This window comes from Lepisma saccharinum, chromosome 16, assembly GCF_977018435.1.
Source record: "Lepisma saccharinum chromosome 16, izLepSacc3.1, whole genome shotgun sequence".
In the NCBI taxonomy this organism is placed as follows: domain Eukaryota; kingdom Metazoa; phylum Arthropoda; class Insecta; order Zygentoma; family Lepismatidae; genus Lepisma; species Lepisma saccharinum.
Genome location: NC_139244.1, coordinates 1,358,747 through 1,386,102, shown reverse-complemented (window position 1 = coordinate 1,386,102; position 27,356 = coordinate 1,358,747). Strand labels below are relative to the sequence as shown.

The window sequence follows — 27,356 nt, the reverse complement described above, 5'->3', positions numbered from 1 at the left end:
CATCTCGACGACAGATAATGCTCTTACATCTCCCCCGTGTCTCTTATTGTACAGTTGCTGCCATGCACGAATAAACAAAAAAGAACTGTTGTCTTCACATTTCTCCTTTCTTGTACCTTGAAGGCATTTTATATCTCGACCTCTGCCAGACTACGAGGCAGAGTGATTAGCATGGCACACGGCGATGCCAGGTTCCCGGGCGTTTGTGAGTGTCCGTTTATCAATTTCATCCTATCATCACTCATCCTCATCTTCGCGATTAGCAAAAGTGGCAGAAATGCCAAGTAAAATAAACTAAACCAAACAATCAGTTGAAAAACGACTTACCTAAGACTCATCGGCGTAACTTGGCGGGGGCAATGGGCACTTGCCTCCCAAAATTTTCAGGTTTAATAAAATTTACAAATTAGCCTTCTGGGACCTGAGTAAAGCGAATTGTGGTAAAGGAAATGTGTTATTGTTTCTACCATCTTTCATTAAAAATGAAACTGACATGCACATTGCAATAAACAGTTCTGTATAAGTCCGATATTTGTACATTTTAAAAGTAGATGGCGCTAATTTTTATAGACAGAACTTGCAATCTATTTCCGATCATTTGTTGCCGAGTATAAGCATTAAACTGAGTAATAAATGAGGCGTATTTTGAATATTACCAAATTGGCTTGCACCTTGAAGCTCTTGTCTGAAACTTGCCACTTTATTCGGAGCACTGTGATAGCAACCATTTTGAAAGGTGAATTCACTCTACACTTCTTCGCCTCAGGTTAGCCGTGAATACGTCCCACTATGGAGACCTCGAGATTCCTAAAGCTTGTAGCTTTCACCCTGTTACTGATCTCCGGAGATTGGAAAGCCGTGAGTGATCCAAACTGCTCCATGCTGAAGACCTTTAACAAGATGAGCCTGCAGTTTCCTTGCCAGTGCGTGAAAACTTGGGGCACGATTGCGGAATCCGTGCGTTCGGCTCAGAAAGGAAAAGGCCCGGGTGTTCTTCTGCTGATCACATCTTCCAGAACGAGAGCGACAGGCGAGCGTCTCGCGGTGGCTTTGCAGAAGAACCTGAGGCAAATCTTTGGTACCCAGAGGGAGGAGTACGGAGCGCCCATCTGCGGTTGCCTCTTCTCCGGGAAGAATTGCGTTGGCGCATTTGCCTCGATGCTGGCTTACAATCTGGGTCACCAAAAGGTTGCGGTTATCTTCGATGTCCAAAAGCTGCACTGGGAGAGTGCCCTGGCACTTCTTGATCTCGCCGATGCCGTTTCGTCTCCGTTCAAAGGCTCCGTGATCATCCTGACCATCTGTCCATCCGCGTGGTCCAAAAGCTGCTCTGGTCGATGCGACCCCTTCTCGCTGGCCTCTCATTACATCATGGCGACTTGGGGGAAGAGTCTCGGTGCTAGTAACGCCTGGTCTCTTGCAAATTCAATCGCCAAGTCTGCTTTCTTTGTAAGGGAGGAGGAGAAATCATCTTAGCGTCCTCAAGGCGCAGTCTACAACGGCGCTTTTTTTGTAAGGCGCACAAGTGTGCCTATCAGGTCCACAATAAAACGGCCAGAGTAGTTGAAGTATTCTGTTATTTCCTAATTAGAGGAAACAGGGGTAAATTGGCGACGTTAAGGAAAAGGTTGATTTTTAACCACTTTCATTTCACCAAAACACATAATTTTTGGCAGTGACATAATATGGTATCTTGTTCTAAAGATGACCAGGTTTCGATGTGGAAACTCATAAAGTGTGCGGACTACAATAAATGTGAGCAAAGGTTACGTTTTCGTCAACTTACCCCACCTGCTGGGTAAGATGACGAGGCATTTAAATAATGGTTTCAATTTATTCTACTTTACGTAATAGACACGCTATTACCTTTTTCTTATGACTTTCTATTCGATTTCAATCATTAGGAACTTTTATTGTTTAGCTTTCGTTGTCGTCATTTCTTTGCTTAACAATTGGGTAAGATGACGAACTCCTCCGATACTGCGTTGTCTTTCACTCGTCATCTTACCCCACACCGTAACACTCTGTTTTTCCCTTAACACCGTGAAAAGGCATAATGACAACAACAATGCAATACGTATATAGAAAGCTACAATCACTAAGGTAGTGAAGCAGTACAAGCAGCACAGTGAACCTATACTTACCGCTCCACAGGATGACCGCAGTACCTACTTGAACTTAACACCAGCACCTAACACAAACAACTTTCTCTTGTTACTCCCCCTCAGTAACTGTTACAGGGATGGTTCCGCTTCCAGTATATCATGCTTGCACACGTCACCACATGAGACTCTCAGCTCCTGCCATCTATGATTTTTTGGGCCAAATTCGCGACTTCGTCATCTTACCCGCTTCGCCAACTTACCCCTCTTTCCCCTACAATGACATAAACAGTGATTACTAGGGAGCGGAAGTTGATGACCTAAAAAATATAGGTATATGACCTATAGAATGTCCTAAAAATGGGAAAAATGACGTAAAAATTGCAAAAATTTACCATTAAATTTGTTAGTTTCGGGTTAATAATTTAAATGAAAAGGAAATTAAACTAAATGCAATCTCATCTGATCTTAAATTTGAGTTTGCCCCAGACGGACACCTGTTGAAAAAACACAACAAAGACTGTCACCAGTTCAGCATTTCTTTTGCTCGTAAATTGCAATCCTGCGAGATATATATTTCACCTTGGTGAATAGACTCAAGAATATTACCAAAACGAAAGAAGTGACAAAATATGACGAAACAATACACCGAATATTGCGAAAAATGACGGAAAATGTCGAAAATCGGGGGAAATAACCTAACACCTGAAAATTGGCAAAAAATGCAAAAAAATGCACTTTAAAATTACCTTTTTTGGGTTCTAGACGAAGTGTAATATTGTGTATATTTAATGAGCATCTGTTCGAGATGTCAGAAAAAAGATGACATTTCATCAACTTCCGCTCCTCTTTAAAGCTTCTTGTTAAACTGTACAAAGAAAGCTACATTTTCCCATCATGCATATCTGTTTAAGGACTCCCGTGTCCTAATGGTTAACGCTATCGCCTTTGGAGCGAGCGGTTTCAGGTTCGATTCCCAGTAGGAGCGCCTAAAATATCCGTGTTCAGCCAGCATCATGAGGACGAATTGGAAGCTACTTGAAAGCAGCAGTAGCAGAGCCCAGTCTCGATGGGTCTCCAAGCGCAGACCACTCGTCACCTAATGAAAAAGCCACTCTGGGGAAGGCCATGGCCCTTCGAGGGCTGTTGGGCCATGTGATATATGCTGATATGGCTGTATTGTTGAAATATTCACAGATTTTCTTAACCTATATAGATGACAGCCACAAGTGTAAAATATATATGCACATAGAAAAGAATGTTCATATGTTAGCATTATAACATCCATTATGAGGTGATATTCACGGTGATCTGGATGTGACCCATGGATATTAATTCAGTGCATTGTCTTAACCCCTTAGTGGTGTACGGACAGGAAGGACGGAAAAGATGAAATGGCCAAGAATTATCCAATAAGAAATAATTCACTCAAATGGAACAGCCTATATTTGTAGCCACATGTTTTTCCTAACACGAACGTTATTATCTTGTAACAGTTCTGAGAAAATATCGTATGAATCCAAAGGATTATTCTTTATTTTAACTTTCTCTAGAAGCTTCAATTCACCAAGTTTCATTCACTTGTTTACTCTAGCTGTCCACTCCTCTCAGGTATTTGAATTATGCACAGTCGAGTGTTAAGCAGACTTCCACTTCCTGATATATTGATGCTACAAAGTTTACAGCAGGTAAACAAGTAGGAAGCTGTTTACAATAGTATCAGCGTATAGGAAGTCTCCTCTTGCTGGGGTTTAGAGGAGCGGACAGACTGGGAGAAGACTGACTTTTCGATTTGGTTGGAAAGAGGGACAGGTCTTTGGAGAAGTGGGAAGGACGGTAGTCACCCTGACTAAGCTGAACTAGCTAAGAAGCCTGGAGAAAGGATAGTTTCATTTTACTCTTCGATATTAACTTCATCATCATTCTTCTAAGTCTAGACAGGTATTTATCCTAATCCTTACCATGTATGATCAGGGTGCAAGGTTCTAAAATCCAACGAGTGACTATTTGCCATTTCTAGTTGTCTAAAGTATTTTATTTCAGTTGTTCTTCCTTTTGCTGCCAAGTATTTAACTTGTCGTTATGACAAGTGTTCTCATCATTAATGAGGATGAATGATGATTAGCTACATCACCCATTGGGAGTGGCAGGTTTGATACATCATTCAGTAGAATGATACCCTCAGCGCTGTCTGTTGATATAGTAACTACTGTCGGATTAAAAAGATACTAGAGTTTGGACTCCAATTAAAAAATAACAGGTGGACCTACAAAAAACGAGTTACATCAAAATTTAGCTTATTAAATTCTGCGTTAATCTATGGTAATCATTTTTTTTTCGAGTATGCCATCTATTTTTTATCGTCGTGAGATCAAAAAAAGGGGCCGGTATTTTTTAGTTTTGCAAACGATCGCTCTCTATGAAATTCTATAAATCAAAAACGGGGTGTCCAATTCTGATAAAATTTGAGTATGGTGTAGGCACAAAGGTTTGAAACACAATTCTTAATTTTCAGATTTTAAAAAATTGTCAAGAAACCGTTATCATCAATTTCGAGAAACAAGTTCTTCTTAGTATTGGATAGTGCTACAAATACGATATTGCTCTTCTTTTGAAGCCCTTTGCATCTGTTTTAGAATGCATTATCATTGTCAATTCACATTGCGACATCGATTTTTATTCAACGGAGTAGAGATGGAAACGTGGCAACTCCGCACGCACTGACTCGCACTTTCCACGCTTCAGATCTGTGCAGATCAACGCAGAATTGAGTAAGTTAAATTTTGATGTAACTAGTTTTTTTGTAGGTCTACTGGTTAATTTTTAATTGGAATCCAAAGTGGACTATCTGTAATTTTTAATCCGACAGCAGATCTTTGCTCTACTCTTAAGGAACCTCAGAATAAAGTAGAAACTTATAATTAGTAGTCCCAGAATATATACTTTATTGCACTGTACAGGTTATGAAGCTTATGAAACTGTAAGAATTTATAAGATAAGATCCTGCGTTTGTGGTCGTGTGCTAGGATGGTAGCAGGTGCTTGAGTTTACTAGACAACCAGTTTCTGCTCGGGTAGAACTCGGATGGAGTTTGCGGTGAGCCACTCCATGATGAACTGCACCTGGATGTCGTCCTTGTGCATCCTCCAAGCGGTGGACAGGCACTGGTAGGCGTGGCTCACCGGCCCGGTCTTCGCGTCGACTCCGATCGGGGTCTTGCAGGAGGCCGTGAGGAGGAAGATGACGTTGGGGTTGTGAAATCTCTCCCCCGAGATGAGGGAGCCCAGGGTGAGGATGGAGCTCTTGCTGAGGTCGTCTATCCCCTGGATGAAGACGGCGTTCTCCCTCGTCAGCTCACCCTCCACGTGCTCGTACAGGGTGGGTCCGGAGGAGTCCAAGGAGTAGTCCAGCCCCACGAGAGGGAGGCACTTGGCGGTGGCCTCTTTGGTGGAGAGGGCTTTGCAGATGCTGCGGATGTGCATCCCGAGGCAGCGGCCTGGAATGGAGAGGCCACCGATTCAAATCATTGTTTCTCTTTAAATTCAACTGTCGGTGGTATATACTACAACCGGCGAGTCTTCTTGGACTCTACATGGGTGCAATGGCCTCCCATCAAATAGATAAATACAGAAATGTGAGATATGCAAAGAGTGATAGAAAAAGGGAGAAATAGAGGATGTAACGGTCGGATTGACCATTACTAGTTTTGGTAATATGTTTATTAATTGCTAGCCAGCTACAAGGTGTTGGGTTAAGTAATATGTTTCCATGAGTGTACTTTTATATTATTATTGCATGTAAGTGTATATGCTTATTGGATTGTGCTTTGCTGGATGTTAGATTCCCCTGTTTTTTACCTTCCCGGTTGGGGGAGCTAGCTGTCTTACAAAGACCGTTGGCAGTGGAATTTTCCAACGCTACGGGGTCCACGTCCACGGACGTTTACCCCGACTATAAAAAGGCCAGTGGGCCTTAGCAGAAAAACAGTGTTTCCCCATTGATCGACGAAAGAGGAACGTCTCCTCAAGTTTAGTCCACTTATGGTGGCTAAACTGGATATAATGCTGTAGCATCTGGTTATGCCAGCCCCTGTTGCTGTCCCAAGTCCCCTATTTAGAAAAAGTTTTGATTATGTGGATATTTCCGTATTTGATTAATTGATGTCCAAAAGAAGGAGTGAAAGCGTAAGGAAACGCATTTGTAACGGAATATCATTTAAGCTGAGAATAGGCCCACGGAGATAGTTATGCTAACTCTGTGGTAAAGGAAGTGCCGATGGTTATGCCATAGGTGCGCATATAAATTATTAGAGATTTGATAATTTGATCTATGCAAGACACTCATGGAAACGCTATGTAAAATATGTATACATATAACTACGTATAATAAACCAATATATCCTACGAGAATGTTATGATTTCAAGAACAACGGTACTGTCCATTTAACCAGTTGTATATTCACTTGCTGTATATGTGTAAACGAACCAGGGACATAAAAATATAAATTGTTATGTGAAACCCCCCCTTTTGTAATTCCGGCGCAAATATAATCTGCTCGCTTTGCACCCAGGGTGAGGTGAAAGGAGAGATTGAGGGATTAAGACAGGAAGTAATCCAGAGGGCCGGGTAGAAACGAGGGATAGGGGGGCCGAACTTTCACAAGGAGGAAACATAAAAACAGATGAAGACAGAGAGAAATTTTTAAGTTTTATGCACAGATAGGCTAATTGGGACTGGAGCTACACTATGTGCCTCCACTGGGTATCGAATCCAGAACTCCTTGATTACAAGACGACGACGTTACCACTACGCCATCGGGAAGGCGACACAGAGAGAAAAAGAAATATACCTAGGTATAAAGAGACGGCGAGAACATAGGCGTGCGCAGACCCTCTGATTAACCGGGGGGCGGGCAAAAACCTTGATGAAAATTCAGCCGGGAAAGAAAACCCTCATTCCATCTCACTGTTTATTGTACAGAGCATTCCCTGATATTCGCTACGAGACTCGGCGGCAAACTGCCCGGCATCAGCGCTTGTCTTTCCCGGCGAACGGGGTCCGCGACAGTCGCTAGAGTCGGCTATTAAAATTACAGTTTTCATATTGTGTACTAACCTTGACTACAGAAGGTGTTGAAAATTATGTTCCTCTGCTGCTACACATTCCTGGCATCTCCGAAGGAAATTGGCATTTACACGTGCAAGTTCGTCTACTGTAATTCTCCCGATTTCTCGTACAATACTCTTTTTTAACTCACGGATGGTGTGCGGATTGTCTTGTATACTTTATTTCCCCATTTTTCTTTCCACTTTTATTCAGAACTGACCCTGTCACTCTAAACGTTTTTACTAAGTTTAATATACGCAACTGTCGCGGACCGGTTCACCAAAGACAAGTGCTGATGCCGGGCAGCTTGCCGCCGAGTCTCGTAGCGAATGTCAGGGAATGCTCTGTATTGGTGGGTACGAAACACAGGCGTATATAATGTGTGCCCGGGCCCACGGAAAATCCCCTAAGTGTAATTTTAGGCGTATGATATGCAGCAACATAGAGGCAACATAACTGCCATAAATAAAGCATGTGAGAGTGTTAATAACAAGACGTTAGCCAAAGAACGAAGCGGAATAGTTCAATTACGTAGGAAATTGTGCGCACCCCTCCCCCGCAGTTGCTTGGAACTTTAATCGGCTTGTAAGTACTTCATTTTTTTAGTATAATATCGCTTAATAACGGCGATAATATTCCTCTACACTAAATTTCAGTCATAGTAATTTACAATAAGTATTATAATAATGATGCAGGAATTTCAATGGGGATAATAATTTCAAACTAAAGTGATGATTTTTGACAGGACAACACTATAATTGGAGAAATATTTCTCGTTTACCCGTTGGGAAAAAAAACTTGCTTGCCTTTCCTTGGGAAAAATCTGCGAAAGTGGATGATTAGGAGGGGGTGGGGGTAATTGCCCCATCTTGTCCCCCCGTGCGCGAAGGTTGAAAGTTAGTGGAAGGAAGATGGATAGAGATTCAGGTGAAGACGAAGACAAAGGAAGATAGGCAAACAAGAAGAAAGAGAGATAGAGAGAAGCAGAGGAAGAAGAGAAAGAGATAGAATGAAACGCGGAAAGAAAAAGAAAGAGGGAGATAAGACAAGAAGAAAGAAAGAATGAAAGAGAAAAGTTTCACGCCACTGGTTCAAACTATGATGCAGACATGTACCAAACTTTTCGCAGCTGCATTGGTGCAGTAACTGCAAATCCAAAGGACTATAGTAATGTACCAACCTGTAAGGGATGACCCCGGAGGGGTGACCATCATGAGCACCCCCGGGTACCACGCTCTTCCCATTGCGATGGGGCGCAGGACGTCCTCCACCGCCCGCCAGGTGTCGCGTGGCTGCGTCGGGAAGGTGTACTGCAGGTGGCGGATCTCCGCCTTCACTGCCTTCTCTCGCTGCCACGTGTGGTCCAGCACCAGGACGTACAGGATGGAGAAGAAGCCCAGGGACACCAACACTCCGTTCACCCACTTGGACGTCATTGTAGCCTGTAACGACAAAGACGGTGGTCGTCACCAGACTTTGAAGGACTCCATTCTATTTATTCATGGCTGAAATCGGCCAAATCTGCAGACAAAAGCTCTAAACAACAGGTGGTCTGTCGTCTGCGATTGATTGATTAATTGAAATAAACACTTTTGGTCCCTTACCATAACTATTATTAATCTCATTGCTATAATCCCCTTATCTAGGTTAAAAGCTGAGGTTGTAAACGAACTCAGCACATATAATGACAAAACACAACCCTACAGCGGATTTTATTGGCTGTAGATCCTAGAGTGGCGCAGTGAAAGGATTTCGCTCGAGCGAATAACGCTCGTACAGGTAATACTAGCGGTATACACTCGAAGCCCAACAGTACACGTATAATCATAATTTGTGTGTGGTAATGAGCCTTCAAATATGGATCGTGAAATGAAAAATGCAGTGAAATTGAAACTTAAGTGAACATTGTCATCACTTCCAAGTTAAAATTTAGTTTAGTCTATCTTACTGATACAGTGATAGTACATATGAAAATTATGATTGTGGGCTGAAACTGCCAGGACAGATATTTTACATGCGATTATTGCCACAATAAAATGATAGTCCATTGTAAACGCTCGAGCATGGGAAGTGGCCAGTGCAGTACTACAGTAGATCCAAGTGTCAGAGTCTCGTTGACCTACAACATAGCACTTACCGGGGTGTAATACGTGGGCACTCAGACGACACCCCTTGTCGCCTTTTAACGTATGTTTTGTGCAAACATAGCAACTGACGTTTTTGCAGGCTTGGAAAGGGCACCCAAATAATATCTACGAATTATTCAAGCTCTTAGAGGACAAATTCTTTCCCTTTAGCCATGAGAAATACCTATTTCCTGTGTGTCGGTTCCCTTCTCCTCTCCTCCGCTGCGAACGTGGTAACCAAGCGTTCGAATTCCCCTCCTAAAGAGAACGGCGGGCTTTGATTGGCAGAGAACAGAGCACGTGTTGTCTCCAGCGCCTCTGTCGGTGGACGGAAGCATTCACGTAGTTTTCCAGCAGACTACGGAACACCGAGTGGGGGAGCGGTACCACGTAAGCCTTCTGAGGTTTGATTGATTGATTGAGTTGGTATTAGTGTTGCCCACGAGACGAGACTTTGGCCTGTCTCGTCTCGTGGAGCCTCGTGGAAATGCTGTCTCGTCTCGAAAATATTCGTTTGTCTTATGACACATGGTCAATCTCGTCTCGTCTCGAATTTTTAAAAGCCTGTCCCGTCTCGTCCCGTGCACAACACTAGTTGGTATTTTAAGTCGTCCTTATGCACAGTGCCTTCTGAGGTATAGCAACCTTTAGCTATATGTTAATTATATACAGGGTATCGCCAGAAAAAACGTCAAACTTTGACAGCACGTAGAAGACATCCTGCCCAACATTTCATAATAATGAGGCCTCTCTTCGACGCTACAAGCCTTGAAGACCTATTTGGTCAGGTAGACTAATCAGGACATGAAATGGGATATGAACCAATATACAGCGTGCCTCCACAGGGAATTTAACCCGCGACCCCTTGAATACAAGGTGTCAGCCTTAGCCACCACACTCTCGAGTAGGTTCAGTGCTAGTTTTGAAAAAAATTGATTTATCCTATATGTATGCAACCATGCGATGCAGATTCAGGGTTACCACTGATAATTATAATTGGGAAATCTTAACCGGGTCAAGGATCTATCTTTAGACTGTGATTACTAGAGCTCGGAAGACCTTAAAATAGCCAAAAAAAGACCTATAAAAAGACCTAAAAATATAAAAAAAAAGGACCTAAAAACGTGATCCAAATTAATTAATAACTTCAGTTTCAATTACATATTTAATAAATAAAAAAATAAAAAATTCTGGCGGTATGGAACACACAGTGCGAAAAAACTGAAAGCTTCAAAACAAGAGAAAGTTGCCACTTACAGCGCCACCTTCCAGACAAGTTACGGTTTAAGGACCTTGTATCGTACCTGATTCAGTCGTCCAAAAAAAAAAATTTTTTTTTTCTTTACTACAGAAAGGATGTTTAAGAGGTGATGAACTGATGATGATTCGAATTGAGAATGGGCAGTAAAAACGCAGTCGAAAGAAGGTGAAGTTGCACACAAAAAGCCGTTAAGACCTTTAAAAAAAGGCTAAAGAAGGACCAATAAGCCAAAAAACGCCGAAAAAGGACAAATAAAACCCACCTTTTTCTGGCTTACAATGACCCAAAATGAACATATATTATGTTGGGCCTCGTCTTCGGACACTAAGAAAGAAAAGGATTTTTCCTCAACTTCCGAGACCTAGTGTTTACTTCTGAAATATAACTTATTGAATCCTTCTTTAATGCATAAGTTTTTTAGTAGTCAACAGCCGTCTCACTCTGCTGCAAAGGCTGGACCTTCATATATGTCGTGTGTGTAATGTTATTTTAAATGCTAGGCATATTCTTATCGAATGTGCCAATTTTACTTTCCTCCTGCAAAGTTTTGATCTTGCCAACTGTTTATCATCCATGTTTCAAGACAACGACAGTCGTATTAACAAGTGTTTTAGCTTTTTGAGAAGAGTGGACCTCTTATTCTGTTTCCAATAAGTGTTTAGTCTCTCCTTGCCTTTTTCATGTACTAGCAGGTCCTTTTCCGCTTTAAAAAGTGAAAATGACTATATGTGCTGAAGCACCACAAAATTTGAATTCATTCATTCAACACCTATAGTTTAGAGCGTGATTCGAACCACTGCGTAATTTGCTTCTGAAACTGAACCTGAGACTGCAAGGCAACTAATATTATAAAACTAGCTAATTGCCCGGCGTTGCCCTGGTATTTATTTATCCCAATCTTTGATTAGACAGGAAAATAATGAATTCTAACTATAGTGTAAAATGAACTTGGAGTTGAATGGAATTGGGAGTGTCACTATTCATCTTAGCGCCCCCGTAAACTATGGATTCCACACTAATATCGGTCGTTTTCGGTTATTTTTACAAGTAACTCACTTTCCACCCCCAACCCTAGGGGTGCCAGGGGTGTACTGGAGTTGATCGACATTGGGAGTGTCACTAATCATCTTAGCGACCCCGTAAACTATGGATTCCACACTAATATCGGTCGTTTTCGATTATGTTTACATGTCACCCCCTCCAACCCCACCCCTAGGGGTGCTAGGGTGTCTTAACCCCACAGGATTTTTTTCCAGATTGCATATGATACGTGTACCAAGTTTGGTTGAAATCGCTCCAGGCGTTCGAGAGTTATGCCGGAACAAACACACATACATACATTTTTTTTATATATATATACTTTATATATATATATATAGGGTAGCCTAGCTTATATATGGACGACCATAAATGCATGACTCAATAGGGGAGGTGGATTAAACCCTACGATTTCAGGCTCCCAGCGTTATCTGCTGGCGTGATTGTGTTTCCATAGCGTGCAATCGCATTTAGTAGCCCCGTCTAGTTCGCTCAACTTTTTGACACTAGTGTATCCCGGTGTGTGGCTGGTGCAAGGAAATGACGTTTAACCAAGTAGACGAATAGCCGTGTACTACAAGTATTCAACAATGCCTGTTTGCTGCTTTAAATGTTCATTTGATTTGGTAGCAAGCACCACGTAACTATACATCACACACTACACCGCTCCAGAGCGTAGTGTAAACGGTGGAGACAGCAATGAACGAAGTAGACGAATCGGTGCTGCATCGTGTAACCAACTATACGCGTGAGTGTAGAGAGAGTCAAGAAGTTTAGTGAACTAGACGGAGCTAGTTTGTTTCGTTGTCTGAAGAAATAATCATCAGTGGCAACACTGGCCCGGCTAGAGGTTGGGTGAATTCCAGAGCGACTCCATGAATGGACATTCCAACCTGAAATCACCCACCCCGGTCTTCGGAATGGTAACATCAATTTCGTCATATCTTTGACTTTCTGCTTACTAATCACTTCCATCTCCAAGACTTGAATATAATCATATTGGCTCAAATTTTCCTTTATGTTTGGTTGAATTGTTGATTGAGTTGTTGTTTCAAGTCCACTTTATGCACAGAAAGGCTAATCGGAACTGGAACTACAGTTTAAAGTGGGATCTCTTTATGTTTGGTGATTAGCATTCTTGGAGCACGTTGCACATGATTTTATAGTCAAATCTTCACTTTGCTTTGTAATGATTTAAAGTGGTGGCAGCCCAAAATATTACTTTGGTAAAGGTAATTATTATTTCAATCAGTACGGAAACAGGTTTATTTGTTTAAATCATGAGGTAACACGCATTGTGGGATATAAGCTTCAAGTAGGTCAATGTATGCACAGGTTAGTCATATGGAGGGTCGACGTATCTGTCCGGAGCAACGTACACTATGTCGTGCTTCTCCTCAGGATATATGAGGATGCACTTATCGCACACTTCTTCCACAACCTCTTCGATCACGTGCTGCTCCACACGAGTCCCCCACGCGTAGGCCAGATAGGCGCAGAGTAGCTCGCACGGGTCTTTCTGAAGATCAAACGGTCCCTCGTAGGGGGAGGATACCGTCAGGAGCAGGAGACCATCGACTGGGTTGAGGTAGAAGTCCAGGAGGTTGAAGAGGTGAGGCACTGTATCTGACGTCAGGAGCTGGATGTCTTCTACAATGATTACCTTGGACTGTTGCATAATCTCTGAGGCTACTGCGAAAAACTCTTCTCCTGTGTAGTTGACTGCGCTGATGCTTGGAGTTTCTGAAACGGTGATGTTCCTGAGTCTCGTCACCATGCTTGCCACGTGGGATGTGATGTTTCGTGCGGCGCTGAAGCTTCTGGGAGGAACGACAAACAGGACGAGCTGCGAGCCTCCAACTTCTTCAAGGACAAGCGGTATCAGGTCACTCAGCCTCTCCCATGTCGAGCTGCATTGACAAGAGAACATCTCGTTCAGTAGCCTCAGCTCTCGACTCACCGCGACTTTCGTCTGTCTCAGCTCAGCAACCCTCTCGCTCAGTTCCTGGCTTGATAGAGGCTCCCTGACAGGAACACCAATCTCCTCGCATATCTCTGAGATGTCTGCAATGTCCACGTCATCATCATCATCTAAGCTATCACGAGATTCTTCAGGCATTTCCCCTTCAACATCTTCGTTTTCCGGAAGAACATCTTCGCCTTCCGGAAGAACATCTTCTTCCGGAAGGACATCTTCTTCCGGAGTTAAAATGTCCTCAATTACGTCATCATCGGTATCATTCTCCGCTTCAGTTGTGACGTCAGATGCAGTCAAATATCCAAGAATGATAACGGTAAGAATACAGACCTTCATTATCATCGCTTACGAATTGTAAAGTTCAAGATGCACCTAAAAATTGAAAAGCTGCTAAGTATCCACCACTCGAGATACTAGAAACTTCTGGCAAGATCAACGAATGCCCAACAGCATTTCTTGTATTTAAAAGTAGAAAACCGATAACTGATTGGTACTAGGTCGAAATTTGCACTTCTAACTCAGGAGCACAACTTGATTATGTAGTGACGTTTAATTAACAATTAAAGATATCATGTCAAGTATGATTGTAGCAGGCGCAAAATTAAAAGATGCTTCTACGTATTTTAACTGAAAATAACTATAGCACAGGTAAAGTACAGTCCAACACCACTAGAACTGTAAAATGTGTACAATCAATTGCTTCTCTGATGTCGTACTTCAGATTGATTTTAAATTCCGATTGGAAAGGCACCAGGAATTCACTTACATCGCAACATATTATAATGTTTTTTGATACTACAACCGGTGGTAAATGTAATAGGAACTTCTACAGTGGGATCCATAAGTATTACCGTGCAAATTGTCCATCACCATGTTCGTGCACTTTATTTGACCCAATAAGAGCTTCAAGAATTAGAAGAAAACTCAAAACAAGGTGTTGACAATTTCTGCACCAGCATACATAAAAATCCATTGCTTAAAAACACACAGGATTTAAGAGAAAATTAATGAAAATAGTCATGGACAATTTGCACAATAATACTCATGGATCCCACTGTACATTCGTTTCGTTTTGTGCAATTTGATGTTCTAGAACGGAAGAAAACGGCAACAGCGATTCCTTCTCATAGAACCAAGCAGGATGTAAAAGACTTTATGGGAATATTCCAATGTTACGTGTGTGACATTTTACACACAACATATAAGGTTCTAGACATGAGATTGGATTAAAATATTTGTAATGACCTGATTTCACAGAATTATGAAGTACTTTGTGGTGTCTGCCGTCAAATGTAAAAAAGACTTGAGTATGATGGCATGGGCTGAATGAATGAAAATCGTTGACAAAAGTGTGTTACGTGTGTGACACCTTAAAAATGTAGACAATTTTTACTTCATTTGTCTATGACACATAGGCTGCAGATGCTAGGAACTTTTATTGTTAAATGTGCAAATTACGTTAATTCACAACTATCCAAACCTTAATTCAATTAAAAAGTATAATAATTTTGATATTAATTAATTTTGTTATTTGCACGAGCATGACCACTTTTCGTGGAACGTCCTTATAACGAAAAGAATGGACTGTCTCGTTTTCCTCAGACCATACAGACAGACTATGCTGTAGGGTGGATATTCTCAATTCAATTCTCCGTTTTAGTTCTAACTGGAGACAACCTTCCACTTCTCAGGGAAGTTAAAATATATCTATATCGAACAATAAAATATGGCGGACGAATGTCCTGAATGCATATTTCTAAATAAAATGATTTTGGTGCCCTTTTCCACATTATAAATGCCTTTTTTGCCTACCTACTTTAACGAAAATAAATGACTGATCTTCCGGGCTCTAACAATAAGGTTTACTTTATTCCTTAAAGTTCGCAGAGTTGTTCAAGTTCACTTGCACAATCGTAACCTTTTCACTTACCCCAAGGAGCATGATGGGAGATTTTGACGTCGTTGTCATTTTATTGGCTCGCACCGCCTATTTTTGCGATTTCTAGCCAACGTTGCTGAGTTCAGGTATTATCTTTCACTTTCTTCAGGATATTATTGTCCTACCTTTTGAATGCCTGGTCTTAAGGTATTTGAGGTTTTGTGATTTGATTTGTCTGAATAGTTGTAAGGGGTTGTAAGTAAGTTTACATGGCGATGTTCTCGAAGCATTCAAATAATTGCAATAAGAGATTCGAAGATTATTGTTGATATGGATATCGGAAATGGAGTCTATACTGTTGTTGGAGATTTTGAATTGAGTTAGGAATAGTTTAAATGGGATAGATTCGTTCCTTTATTTTGGACGTAACAGATTTTAAGCCTTTTTTGTCAATGGATTTTAAACTTGATCTGCAAGTGCTGAGACCTGTAGGAAGGCCAAAACGAAGATGGGATAACGTTGAGATGGACCTAAAGAAAATCGCTAAGGATGGAAAAGATTGGATTGATCTTGCCCAGGATGGGGACAGATGGAAGGCTTGGGTTGCTGCAGCCATAAACATTCGAGTTTAAGAAGGCTAGAGAGTTAGTTACTTAGAGCTGGAAGTGTTGCCTTACCGTGAATTGTAGAAGACGAAGAGAACGAAGAAACGAAACTGTGGTTGCCGTACACGCGCTCTCCGAAGCTCTCTCTGTGAATTAGCCGCGCTATCTATCAATTCTGTAATCGGACAATTTAGCAAGTGGTTTGAAGGAAACGCCACATGATTAGCGAGAAGAGGCGTTAGAATGACAGTGTGCTTAGCAGCGTCTCATGGAAACACGGTGCGCAACAATCGAACTATCTTAATTGTTTGAAACAATGCCTGAAGGCATGTTCTTTATTGATTATTATAAGTTTGGAAGTCTTGCCTTCAATAATTCATTTGAAAATTCATTATTTTTAAATTAATATTTCCTACAATATTAATTCGAAACGGACGTGGCAAAGTCGTTATCACGGCGCGCTACGATGCCTGGGGTCACGAGTTCGAATCTCGACCTGACCATGTGTTTTCTTTGTGAGTGTCCATTTATTATTTCATCATATCATCACTCATCCTCATCTTCGCGATTTGCCAAAAGTGGCAGAAAAGCGAAGTAAAATAAACCAAATGAAATAATTTTAGCAGGCCAGGATTTGATGTACTTTAACGTGTTATTCAAATAAAGAAAAGGTATTTTTTTGTGTCATGACACATTTTGAGTTCTGTGTGCAGTAAAAAAAATGTAAAGTGCTTCCCTGTGCTTAGCACCACGCCATGAAGGTGTATAGGGGGTATGGGGGTAACGCCCCACACTTTCTTGATCCGGTCGTGAGTGGGGGTGATGTGATCAGCATCACGCCCCTGACCGTCTTTACCCCCCCCCTTTCTGTGTGCAGTGCTGAAGCCAATTTATTTTTCTTTGCTTTGATCACCCCTAACTTGAATTTTTTCGCTTTGTCCCCACTTTATGAACAGAAAAGATAATCGGGACAGGACCTACAGTTCAACCAATAAAAATATAAGTTAATGAATAAACATTATTATTACATGAATACGTAAAGGGACCGAATAAGAATAGAGATATAACAGGACGTATTCATTATCTATCTTAGCTAAGATCGGTAAAATTGAACTGGTTTGATTTGGCTTATTACCCTATCGGAGGTCCTACATTTCAACTTCAAATCGAAGTTCAGTAGAGTTTTCCAAACTTCTTATTGATTGATTTGGTGTTTTAAGTCCACTTTATGTACAGTGTGGTTAATCGGGACTGGACCTACAGTTTAGAGAAGGATCCCAACCACTATGTGCCTCCATCGGGTATCGAACCCGGTACCTCTTGATTACACGGCGACGACGCTAACACTGCGCCATCGGGGAGGCAGTTTTCCAAACTTGTATCGAAACGTCGACCCAAATATTTTTGTTTCTGCGTACAGACAGAAATATATACTTCCATTGCGCAAGTGCCGAGATATATTTATTTACGTAAAGTTTTCGTTTACACAGAATACTCCGCAGCTAGGACACGTCTATCTGGATCTTATGCGCTCGAATTCCACAGAATCGTTCGAACTGCCTCTGTACGACCTTCCTGGTGGAAATTGTGGGCAGGTAGATCATGGCAGCTGGAAGGAAATTAAAAACGTGAAGAAAGATTTGCAAAAATTGAAACATTCTTGAGTATATATAGACTAGCTTTTCCTTAAAAAAATATAATTAATTATATAACTAGAGCATAGGTTTATTGTTAGACATCATGAAAAAATGTCATTAGTAATTATAATACAGTTGAGACTGCTTTACACGTAAATCAGTTCTGCGTACTTCTGTTTTATACGTAAATTACTGTTGTTGAATTGTTGTTTTAAGTCCACTTTATGCACAGAAAGGCTAATCGGGACTGGATCTACAGTTTAAAGTGGAATCCGAACCACTGTTCCATGAGCCTCTAACGTAAATTACTGTAGGTCTCGGCAAAATATAATTTAAACACGTGTGAACCTTATTTATACGTAATCCATTTATACGTATTAATTTTCATAAAATACAGTTCATTTGTACGCAACGAAGCTATAACAATGTCACACAAGAGACAGTTTTCAGTTCAGTGACAAAGAGAAAGAGTAAAAAATACAAAAAGATAAAAACAGACACACAGAAAGACAGAGAGAGAAATAGACAGAAGAGAGAGAGAAGGAGAGAAAGGGTAAAGAAGAAACACAGAGAAAGAAAGAGAGAAGAAGAATGAAAGAACGAATGTGTAAAGAAACCAGGGTTTATATATATATATATATATATATATATATATATATATATATATATATATATATATATTTATTTATTTATTTTCTCAAGTTGTTTATACAGTCACCTCACTCCCTCTCTCTCACAGATTTTTCTTTTAAAAATGGAAATGTTCCTTCACATATTTTTGAAATATGTTGATATATACGTCTTGCACTAGTGCTTCTATTTACAACAGAACATAACGATTACGGACAATTTATTTGGATTGGATTTCAAAGTTTTTGTAACACTTCAAATTCCTTTTTCATCCGTATTACCGTATACACTTGCATAGGCTAATTATGATGTGAATGTGAATATGTCAGTTTGTAAAATTCTAATGTAAGAGAGCCGGTCCCTGTGGCGTAGTGGTTAGCGCTACGACGCCAGGGGTCACGGTTCGAATCCTGGCCGGGCCATGAACGTTTGTGAGTGTTCATTCATTAATTTCATCATATCATCACTCATCCCCATCTTCGCAAATTAGCCAAAAGTGGCACAAGAAGCGAAGTAAAATAAAGCAAATCAAATCTAATGTAAGAGCACAGATAAATTCGGAAGGAATGTTTTTTAAAGCCTTTTTTGTTTTCTACCAATGCCAGCTGCAATAATTAAGAATAACCATCGCAAAAAAATGTTTTCTTTTAATATTTAACTTTGATTCTAGTTTTTTACGTATTTTACGCGTAATTTACGTGTCATGTACGAAACCATTTTTACGCGTAATTGCACAACCCTGAAAGAAATGAGAGAGAGAAGCAGGGAATGAAAGAAAGATAGACAATCAGGAAATGGAGAGAAGCAGTGCTGTAATCACAAAATATTTAAAGGGTATACGCAAAGTTTCGTGGATCGTTAAGTATTATGTTTCTATTCAATATGTGAATGTAATTATTTAACTTCTACAAAGAAAATCCTTCATGGTACAGAGCATTCCCTGACATTCGCTACGAGACTCGGCGGCAAGCGGCCCGGCATCAGCGCTTGTCTTTCGCGACAGTCCCTAGAGTCGGCTATTAAAATTACAGTTTTCATATTGTGTACTAACCTTGACTACAGAAGGTGTTGAAAATGATGTCCCTCTGCTGCAACACATTCCTGGCATCTCGGAAGGAAATTGGCATTTACACGTGCAAGTTCGTCTACTGTAATTCTCGTACAATACTCTCTTTTATCTCACGGATGGTCCGCGGATTGTCTTTGTAGCTATACTTTATTTCCCCATTTTTCTTTCCACTTTTATTCAGAACTGACCCTAGTAGTTGTATTTGTGGTGGGATAAACTCACGAAAGGAAGAGCACCTCTCAAGCAGCTTTGCTATACTTAAAACAGGCTCAACATGCCCATATGAGCTTTTTGCTCAAGTGTGGAATCTTGTCTAATCCAAGATTTTTGTAAAAATGCCCCTTCAGAAAGGAAGAGCTCTCTCAGATTGATTTGTTTATACTTAAAACTTGCTCAACATGGCCATATGAGCTTTTTGTTCAAGTGTAGCACCTGCCTAACCCAAGAGTTTTGTAAAAATGCTCTTCGGAAAGTATCAACCCCCCTCAAGCAGATTTTTGTCTATAAACTTGTATCCATACATACATACACATATTTACTTCTGGTTTAAGTTTAATTGGATACCATTCAATTTGTTTATTTAATATTAAAACAATGCAATATGCAGAGCCCCTCTAGTCTAGCCATAACCTTGTTATGTATTGATTTTTGCTTCCCGAGTTGTGCGTAAATGGGAAAGAGCGAACAAACATGCTTCCATGTTTTTATAATCTTTTGATCAATCCCATTAGTAAATGCCTGGGAGATTATATCTGTTGACATTACCTATACTGTGCCTTTTCCGAGGGAAATTACATGTCATTTGTCATGGAACTCAAAGAGAAATTCTTATCTACACTATGCTCTTTTCAGGAAAATTACTTACCATCTATCATATTGAGGAATTGCCTTCTCGGATATTGTTTGGTCTTGTCGCAACAGAATAATTGCTTTAGGCTTTTTGGCAGATGTGCTGTGTTATTTGGATAGGTATAAAAGCTTTTCTGCTATGAGCAGAGGTGCTATAAAATGGGTAGGTAATATATTTTCTGACGGTAAAGTATTGTTTTATATCTAAAGGGCCTCTGTATTTGAATCGGGTTTTTAGAATTGCTCTGTGACCCTCTCATTTCTTACATCATAAACATATGATTTTTCACCTATGAGAATGACACTACATATGGTGTCATCGGGTAATGCCTCGTGGAATTCACAGATAATTTTAATGTTTGTCCTGTCATTCACCACAACCTGTTTCCTTTTTGAAGTGTTGATTACAAACATGGGTCTCTGTGTTTTGAATTCATCTGGAATGTAATACATATCCGTATTGCCCGTAGTGACCCTTTTGAAAGCCGAAAAAGCCTCATATAATTTGAGGAAATCATCCTTGGAAATGTCTAAATTGTAATTTTCTCTAGGAAAAACCTCATTTCTGCCATTTTTAAGATATATGTTCTTGATGTTGCAGTTATCAAATTTACTTGAATTTTTTTCCTGATTGTTGTGTCTTCCAGTCTGAAACAATACCACTACAAAATCCGGCATGTCGTATTGTATGCTGGAGAATGAATTTGTAGCATCAAATTCATAATAAGTACCAGTGGCAACCTTCTGTACGCATTGATATGTATAAAATTGAAGAGGAATCTGTGGATTTTTTATTATATCAGCTTTGTATTTAAGAGCATAGCTGGCCTCATATTCAACAACCGGGATTCTTAACTCCATAGTCTGAATAATGCACTTGCCCTCATCAGGTAGGGTATTAGGCAGAGCTTCCCCTGTAGAGTTTATTGCACTGTACCTCATCAAAGCATTATTATCATTGGCAGCTCTTCTAAATGTAATTCTTAACCCACCCTTCCACATAATTTCTTTGTAATCTGAGAAGAATCCTGGCAACAGGCGCATGGGGAACAGCACTGTGTGGCTCTTGGATAATATTTTCTCACCAGCTTCAAATCCACCTATTTTGTAGTATGAAGCCTCTGTTTTGGATAATTTTAATGTGGCCAAAGCTGTGGAGGTAATGCCGGGATAATCTATTCTGTTTATAACAACGCCATGCTTTCTGATCTCAATTTCAGAGAACAGATGCGGCACAAAATTATCTACAAGTCTTATATTTGAATTTGCAGGATAATCTGTTCCATCGAGCTTTACAACATCAAATTTGATGTATAGATCTGCTCTGTGGGGGTGTATAAAGCCGTCCCCTACATCAAGATCAACCTCGATTTCTGTGTTGGGTTGATTTAAATTTGCAAATGTCCTCCTGTTTGGAGGGAATGATTGTAGCTCATAACTCTCAATATTTTCCATTGTATGTATTTTTATTTAAATGTTAATCTCTATGATTGCAGTTGTTGTGGCTCCAGCAAAATCAACTAATTCTTCTTTTTCATTAGTGACCATCAATTCAATGTAATCTATTCTATTATGGCACACAGGAAAATATAATGTTGGGGATGGATTGTAGATGATGGGCTCCATGAATTCGGAATTAGGTTTGAATGTTGCAATGATGCCGGTTTGTTTGTGAGTACCTATGCCATTTGATTTGGTGATCATACCCTCGGCCACATTACAGTGAATATTCAGAGTCTCTATGGCTAAGAATTTAGGTATATTCATAGCAGTATGTTTGATTGCTGGTTCAAGTTTTGTGTTGTTCTCAAAGCCTAACAGCTCTCCTATAGTACCCAGATCCACTGTCTCTGTTGCAGACACAATCTCTACTCTGTGAGTGACAGAATTTTGACTTAACACTATACCTCTGGGTAATTGAGCATTTAGAGTGGACAGATTATACTGCCCTGGAGTGATGACAATTTTTTGATCCCCAACTGCAATTGTGTTGTTGTGGTGTGTAATATTAGGGATCAAGTACATGCCGTAAAATGCTCTGAGAGCTATTGTTTTGGGATACACTATGTCATCATGTAATTTGAGTTTCAATATTGAATTTTGGCTGGTGAGATGGAATACCCCCATGATGTTTTAAATACCACAAGGCTTTTTGAAAATTTTCAATTGATGGTTTATTTATTTGAGACATATATCTGAGAACAGATAAACACAAATGTCCGCAATTAACATCTTTGAAGTTTTGAACACGGGCATTATTGTAATAAAGATTAGGTGATTTTAAATATTTTATTAAATTTTCAGGTGGAACACCTCCAAATGAATGAAACACAAATGCCTCATTGTTTAAATATTTAAGATAACAGATCCAGTGAGTGCCCTGATTTTTGTACTCATCCAAATTAACAATGCCACACTCTTTGTTGAGTGGTTGTTCCGGTAAAGAATCAGACATGTACACACCTCTAAAATTTTTGATGGCCAGTGGCTTGATTAAAGCTTCAATATCTTGGTTTGTAAGCGGCTCTTGTTTTTTTTAAACTTATTCATGGCTCTCTTAACACCTTTGCCTTTTTTCTCCATGGCCAGGTTATGGCGCCTCTGCTCATCTAATTCTGCCTTATTTTTCTTGGCATCTATTACTGTTTTCGCTATGGCAGCTGATCCCCCAGCCAAGCTCCCCACAGCCCCGAGAGCAGCTAAGATGGCAGGGATAGTAAATATGAAACCCCCCACATGTGATTTTTTTCTTGATTGCTGTAATTTTTTTAATTGGGGGGTGCTAAGCAACAATTTCATACCATGGCTCTTGGCAATACAAGAATTTTTTTTCTTGCGCTGCTTTTTGGTTAAAAGACTGTCAATAGTTTTAAGAGATTTGAGACCTGCATAAGGTATTTGATACATAACACCCTTGGCCTTCATTGTAGGTTTATTATATAAATATTCACAACCCCCACCCCAGTTTTTGTTTGGTGCTCATAGCTATGGTGGTTCCCAATGCTGCTATTTTTTCACTCAAAGAAGCATCTTTGCTTACAAATCTACCAAATGCAGCCTCTTCTAATTTCTTGTCTGCAACATGTCTCTTGTCAAGATCAGAATGTGTGTTGTATGCTATGTCATGGTCTCTACAAGCAGCATCTAAAGGATTAACACCAGGATCCCCTCTGTTTAATCTATGGTCCAATTTTGTACCTGGACCACAATACTGATAGCCTGGAATATGTAGTTCAAATGGCAGCTTGTTTATAATGTCATTAACAAGGCCCCGACCCTCAGAAATATTCCAAAAATTAGGTGGTAGAGTATTAATAATTTTTATGAGATATCCAATCCCCTTAGGGTCATTCACTATAAAATTAGACAATTTTGTGCTTATCATGTCCATAATTCCAACCTTTTCATTGTAAAAATTGTGGTTCCCAGCATTTTCCTCCCCAGCTATCACCAATAACCTATCTACAAGTTTCCTGACATCATCAACCCACACAAATTCTTTAGGCAGGGTGTTGTATTGTTTGATTCCACTGCCAGTCTTGATCTGTGACCATATGGGCTTGATTAAATTATTGTATTTTGCCCCACTGCTCGACTTGACCCTTTTCTGTGTGGGATCATTGTTCTGGTACAGAGCATCTGATTTTATTAATATTTCTTTGTAGTGCTCATAGTCTTGATCTGTATAGCTGCCAGGCCTTTTCCTAGTCATCAATTCCCACAATCCAGGTGTTCCGGGGTACTTAACAAAAGCACCTTTTTCTCCGAGACGAGATTCTGAATAAACAATCAGATCATCCCCCATAAAAGTTACTCTGAAATTACCAATTCTGTGTATGATGCTGCCATCAAGCTCTGTGTCAGCATATAAGCCAAACACCTCATCTTTATTGTCTTTAGGTGTGGTTAAATATTTTTGTGCAAGAAGACCCAATTCAATAGGATCCTGAGTAGCTTCAATTCTTCTAGGAGCAACAGGACTAGGTGTAAGAATACTGGAAAGTGGGGTGAATGGATAATCTAATATGTTCCTTGCAGCTACAGGTACAAGCTCTGTGATCAAATTTTGATTTTGCTCTGTAACAGTTTTGATATTCTTACCTAAATTATTAATAGCATCAATTACAGGCTGTTCTGTTTGTTTGTGTTTTTCATAAATTCCACGGTTCTCTGATTTCCATCCCTTAAATCTTTTTACAAGATAATCTCTTAACTTAAGATCATCAATGATTGGCCTTTTCATGGTTATTTATTTATGTCTCAACGTCTAGAAAATCGTTGATTTTATTTCTGTATTTGCCACTATTGGGTGTTCTTGTCATATCAATTGTAACAAACCCATAACTGTCCTGGTTCCAGCACCTGCTGCAAAACTTGGAAAAATCATTGTAGCTCAGGTCCCCACCTACATATTCATCATGTATGTGTTTGAGGTTGGTATGATCTTGATGAAACACACATATAAAATTGCTGTTGTCTCGGATCAGCTGCTTCGGAATTTTAGAAAAAGTCTGTGCCAGGTAGAAGCAATCAATGTTTTTGTGTCGGCCCTGTGTAAAGAAATTTCTAACCTTGTTTTGATTATCCAGTATAATGTCATCAAACACAACAACAGAATTATCGAGACATTCATGAAGTGGCTTAACATCTGGTTCAAAAGTGGCTATATCCAATCCATCATATAGCTTCATCAGCTGCTGATATTTTAATTGTTCCAAGCTCTTAGAGAAGACATACAAGTGCCTATTTTTCCAGTCTAACCAGTTGGGTGCCAATAAAAAATTATCAACCATTAGTGTAGTTTTACCACAAGCCGATGGCCCAACAATAAGACACCTAATATTTTCAGGTAGCAACTTGCCATTTCTCTTATTCTGCTGTTCAGGTTCTGGCAGTCTTTTTATAACATCCCAGGTACTCATATTATCACTTTGTCTGCATCGATCCAGCTGTTTTCCGGATGACCCAGCCATTTGACAAGTAACTTGTTGCCTTTTCTGCGGATGATTTTTTCTATGAGATATGTGTCGGGCTGTTTAGTTTTGCTGAGCTCTTGTTCATAGAAGCGGCCTTTGAGAATTTCTCCTCGGTGATCTTTTATTATATATGTGTTAAGGGTCCCGGGTTTAACTTGAACTACTGTAAATAATTCGGTGCTCCAGTTTCTCGTAAAGCCTCTCTTGAATAAGTGCTTATATTTGCTGATTCTTACTTGATCGCCCACCCTGTATTTGGCCCTTCTTGTTGTTGGCTGGTATCTAGGATAATAAACAGTCCTGATCAATTTTTGCTCATCAGATGAAGTTACTTCAGAGGGTTTCATGTTGATTGTGGAATGGACCGAGTTGTTATATTTATGTAGAAGTTCTGGAAGAATATTAATCCATTTATAATTACCTTGGAGTGTAAATTGTTTATACATAAGATTTTTTAAGGTTCTGTTGAATCTCTCTACAATTGAGGCTTTGAGATCACTGTAACTCGAATAATGTTTAATTGCCTGGCTTTTAATAAATTGTTGAAACACTGAATTATAAAATTCTTTGCCATTATCTGTTTGCAAATAGTGCGGTGATCTTCCACTCTGATTGATGATTGTCCTGAGGGCTTCTGTAACACATTTTCCAGTCTTGGATTTGAGTGGCACAGCCCAGGCAAATTTTGAAAATGTGTCTATCACAGTGAGTAGATACTTGTAGCCCTTGTTGATTTTGTCTAAGTTTTTCAGCTGTCCACTTGCTATTTCAATCAAGTCGCTCTGCCATAAATCATCTATGCCCTTTGTGACTACTGGCAGTCTCTTATAATTATGTCTGGCCTGTCTGTGTAATTCATCAACAATAATTTGTCTAGACATAATATGAAAACAAGAATATTGCAACTATGGGATGTTCAGCAGCTGAAACTGCAGGATTTTCTAAATATAATTTGTCCCCTATTTGTATTTTAAATTCCAGAGAGCCATCATCTTCAACATATGCTGTTTCTAATGTATTGGGGTCTGTAAAATCCTCTAACTCTACACTGGTGATTTTTGCTTTGTTTTCAGCATTTGTTATTGATAAGGTAGGGTAGTGGTGTGCCTGTGGTTGAAGCCAATATTTGATCTTGATTGGTCTCAGTGTGCCCCCAACAAAAAACTGGTAATAAAATTGTGCAGGGGACAGCATATATATTTTGCCACCTGGTGTAAATGGTGAATCATATTCTTTGTTGGGGATGCTGTACAATTCAAGAATTACTGTATGTTTAGGATTCTCGATTATGCCTGTTATTTCTTTTTCTGCTGTAAGCAATCTGCTTGTTACAGATTCAAGGTGCTCATTGATGGTCCTAACAACATCATCATGGCCTGGCTTGATCTTTATGTCCACAGCAAGTCTCTTGTATTGTTGCACAATCTCTTGAAGCTGGGTGGCAAAAACAGACAGGGCATTTGCTTGATTGGATTCCATGGTCCCTATCTGTTGCTTGATATTAGCTACAATTTGTTGCAAATTTTCAACAACTGCCAATTTTGAATTTTGAGCAGTAAGATCATGGACCTGTCTTCTGATATCCTCAAACAGGGCATGCAGTTCATTAATATGTTGATTGGTTGGTAGAGTGGCCACTGTCTGAGTGAGTTGTTTGATCTCTGCTTGGATATTCTTGATATCTTCTGATTTCAATATCCTATTCACTGCCCTCTTAATATTTTTAAGTTCCTGTGATGTGGGAAGATTTGATACTGTATTCTGCAAAAATTCAAGTGCCAATTTCACATTGTTTAATTCAGAAGCATCAGCCACATTTTGCATAGCATTTTGGAGCAGGGCTATATCTGCCTGAGAGGGTGTTGATTGTTGTAAAATTTCAAGTTTTGTTTGGATATCATCGATCAAGTGATGAAAATGAGATAGCTCAGATTCAGTGTTGAGGTTTTCAAGCTTTGTGATCTGGTGCTGGACACTGACAAGGGTATCTACAATCCCGGGCAATCGGGATTCTAGTACATTTGCCAAATCATTTTGCACTGCTGCTATTGTACCTTCAAGATGGGTTATGGAACTTTGAATTTTTCCAAAATCTTCATA

The 27,356-nt window shown here is 39.9% G+C and overlaps 2 protein-coding genes across 2 annotated transcripts in view; both read right to left on the bottom strand.

Moving 5' to 3' along the window:
* Positions 1-5,023: 5,023 nt before the first annotated feature.
* On the bottom strand, positions 5,024-16,368 carry LOC145999835 (uncharacterized). The gene is made up of 3 exons (XM_083137097.1): positions 16,168-16,368; positions 8,389-8,650; positions 5,024-5,598 (listed from the first exon to the last, which is right to left on the bottom strand). Exons 2-3 carry the CDS (start codon positions 8,642-8,644, stop codon positions 5,153-5,155), a joined length of 702 nt encoding a protein of 233 aa, XP_082993223.1. The 5' UTR covers positions 8,645-8,650; positions 16,168-16,368; the 3' UTR covers positions 5,024-5,152.
* A 1,229-nt stretch (positions 16,369-17,597) lies between these two features.
* Positions 17,598-27,356, bottom strand: part of LOC145999834 (uncharacterized) — a 29,214-nt gene continuing 19,455 nt past the window's right edge. The window contains exon 8 of the mRNA XM_083137096.1: positions 17,598-17,704. Coding sequence (XP_082993222.1) covers positions 17,598-17,704 — 107 coding nt within the window. The remainder of the gene's footprint in view (positions 17,705-27,356) is intronic.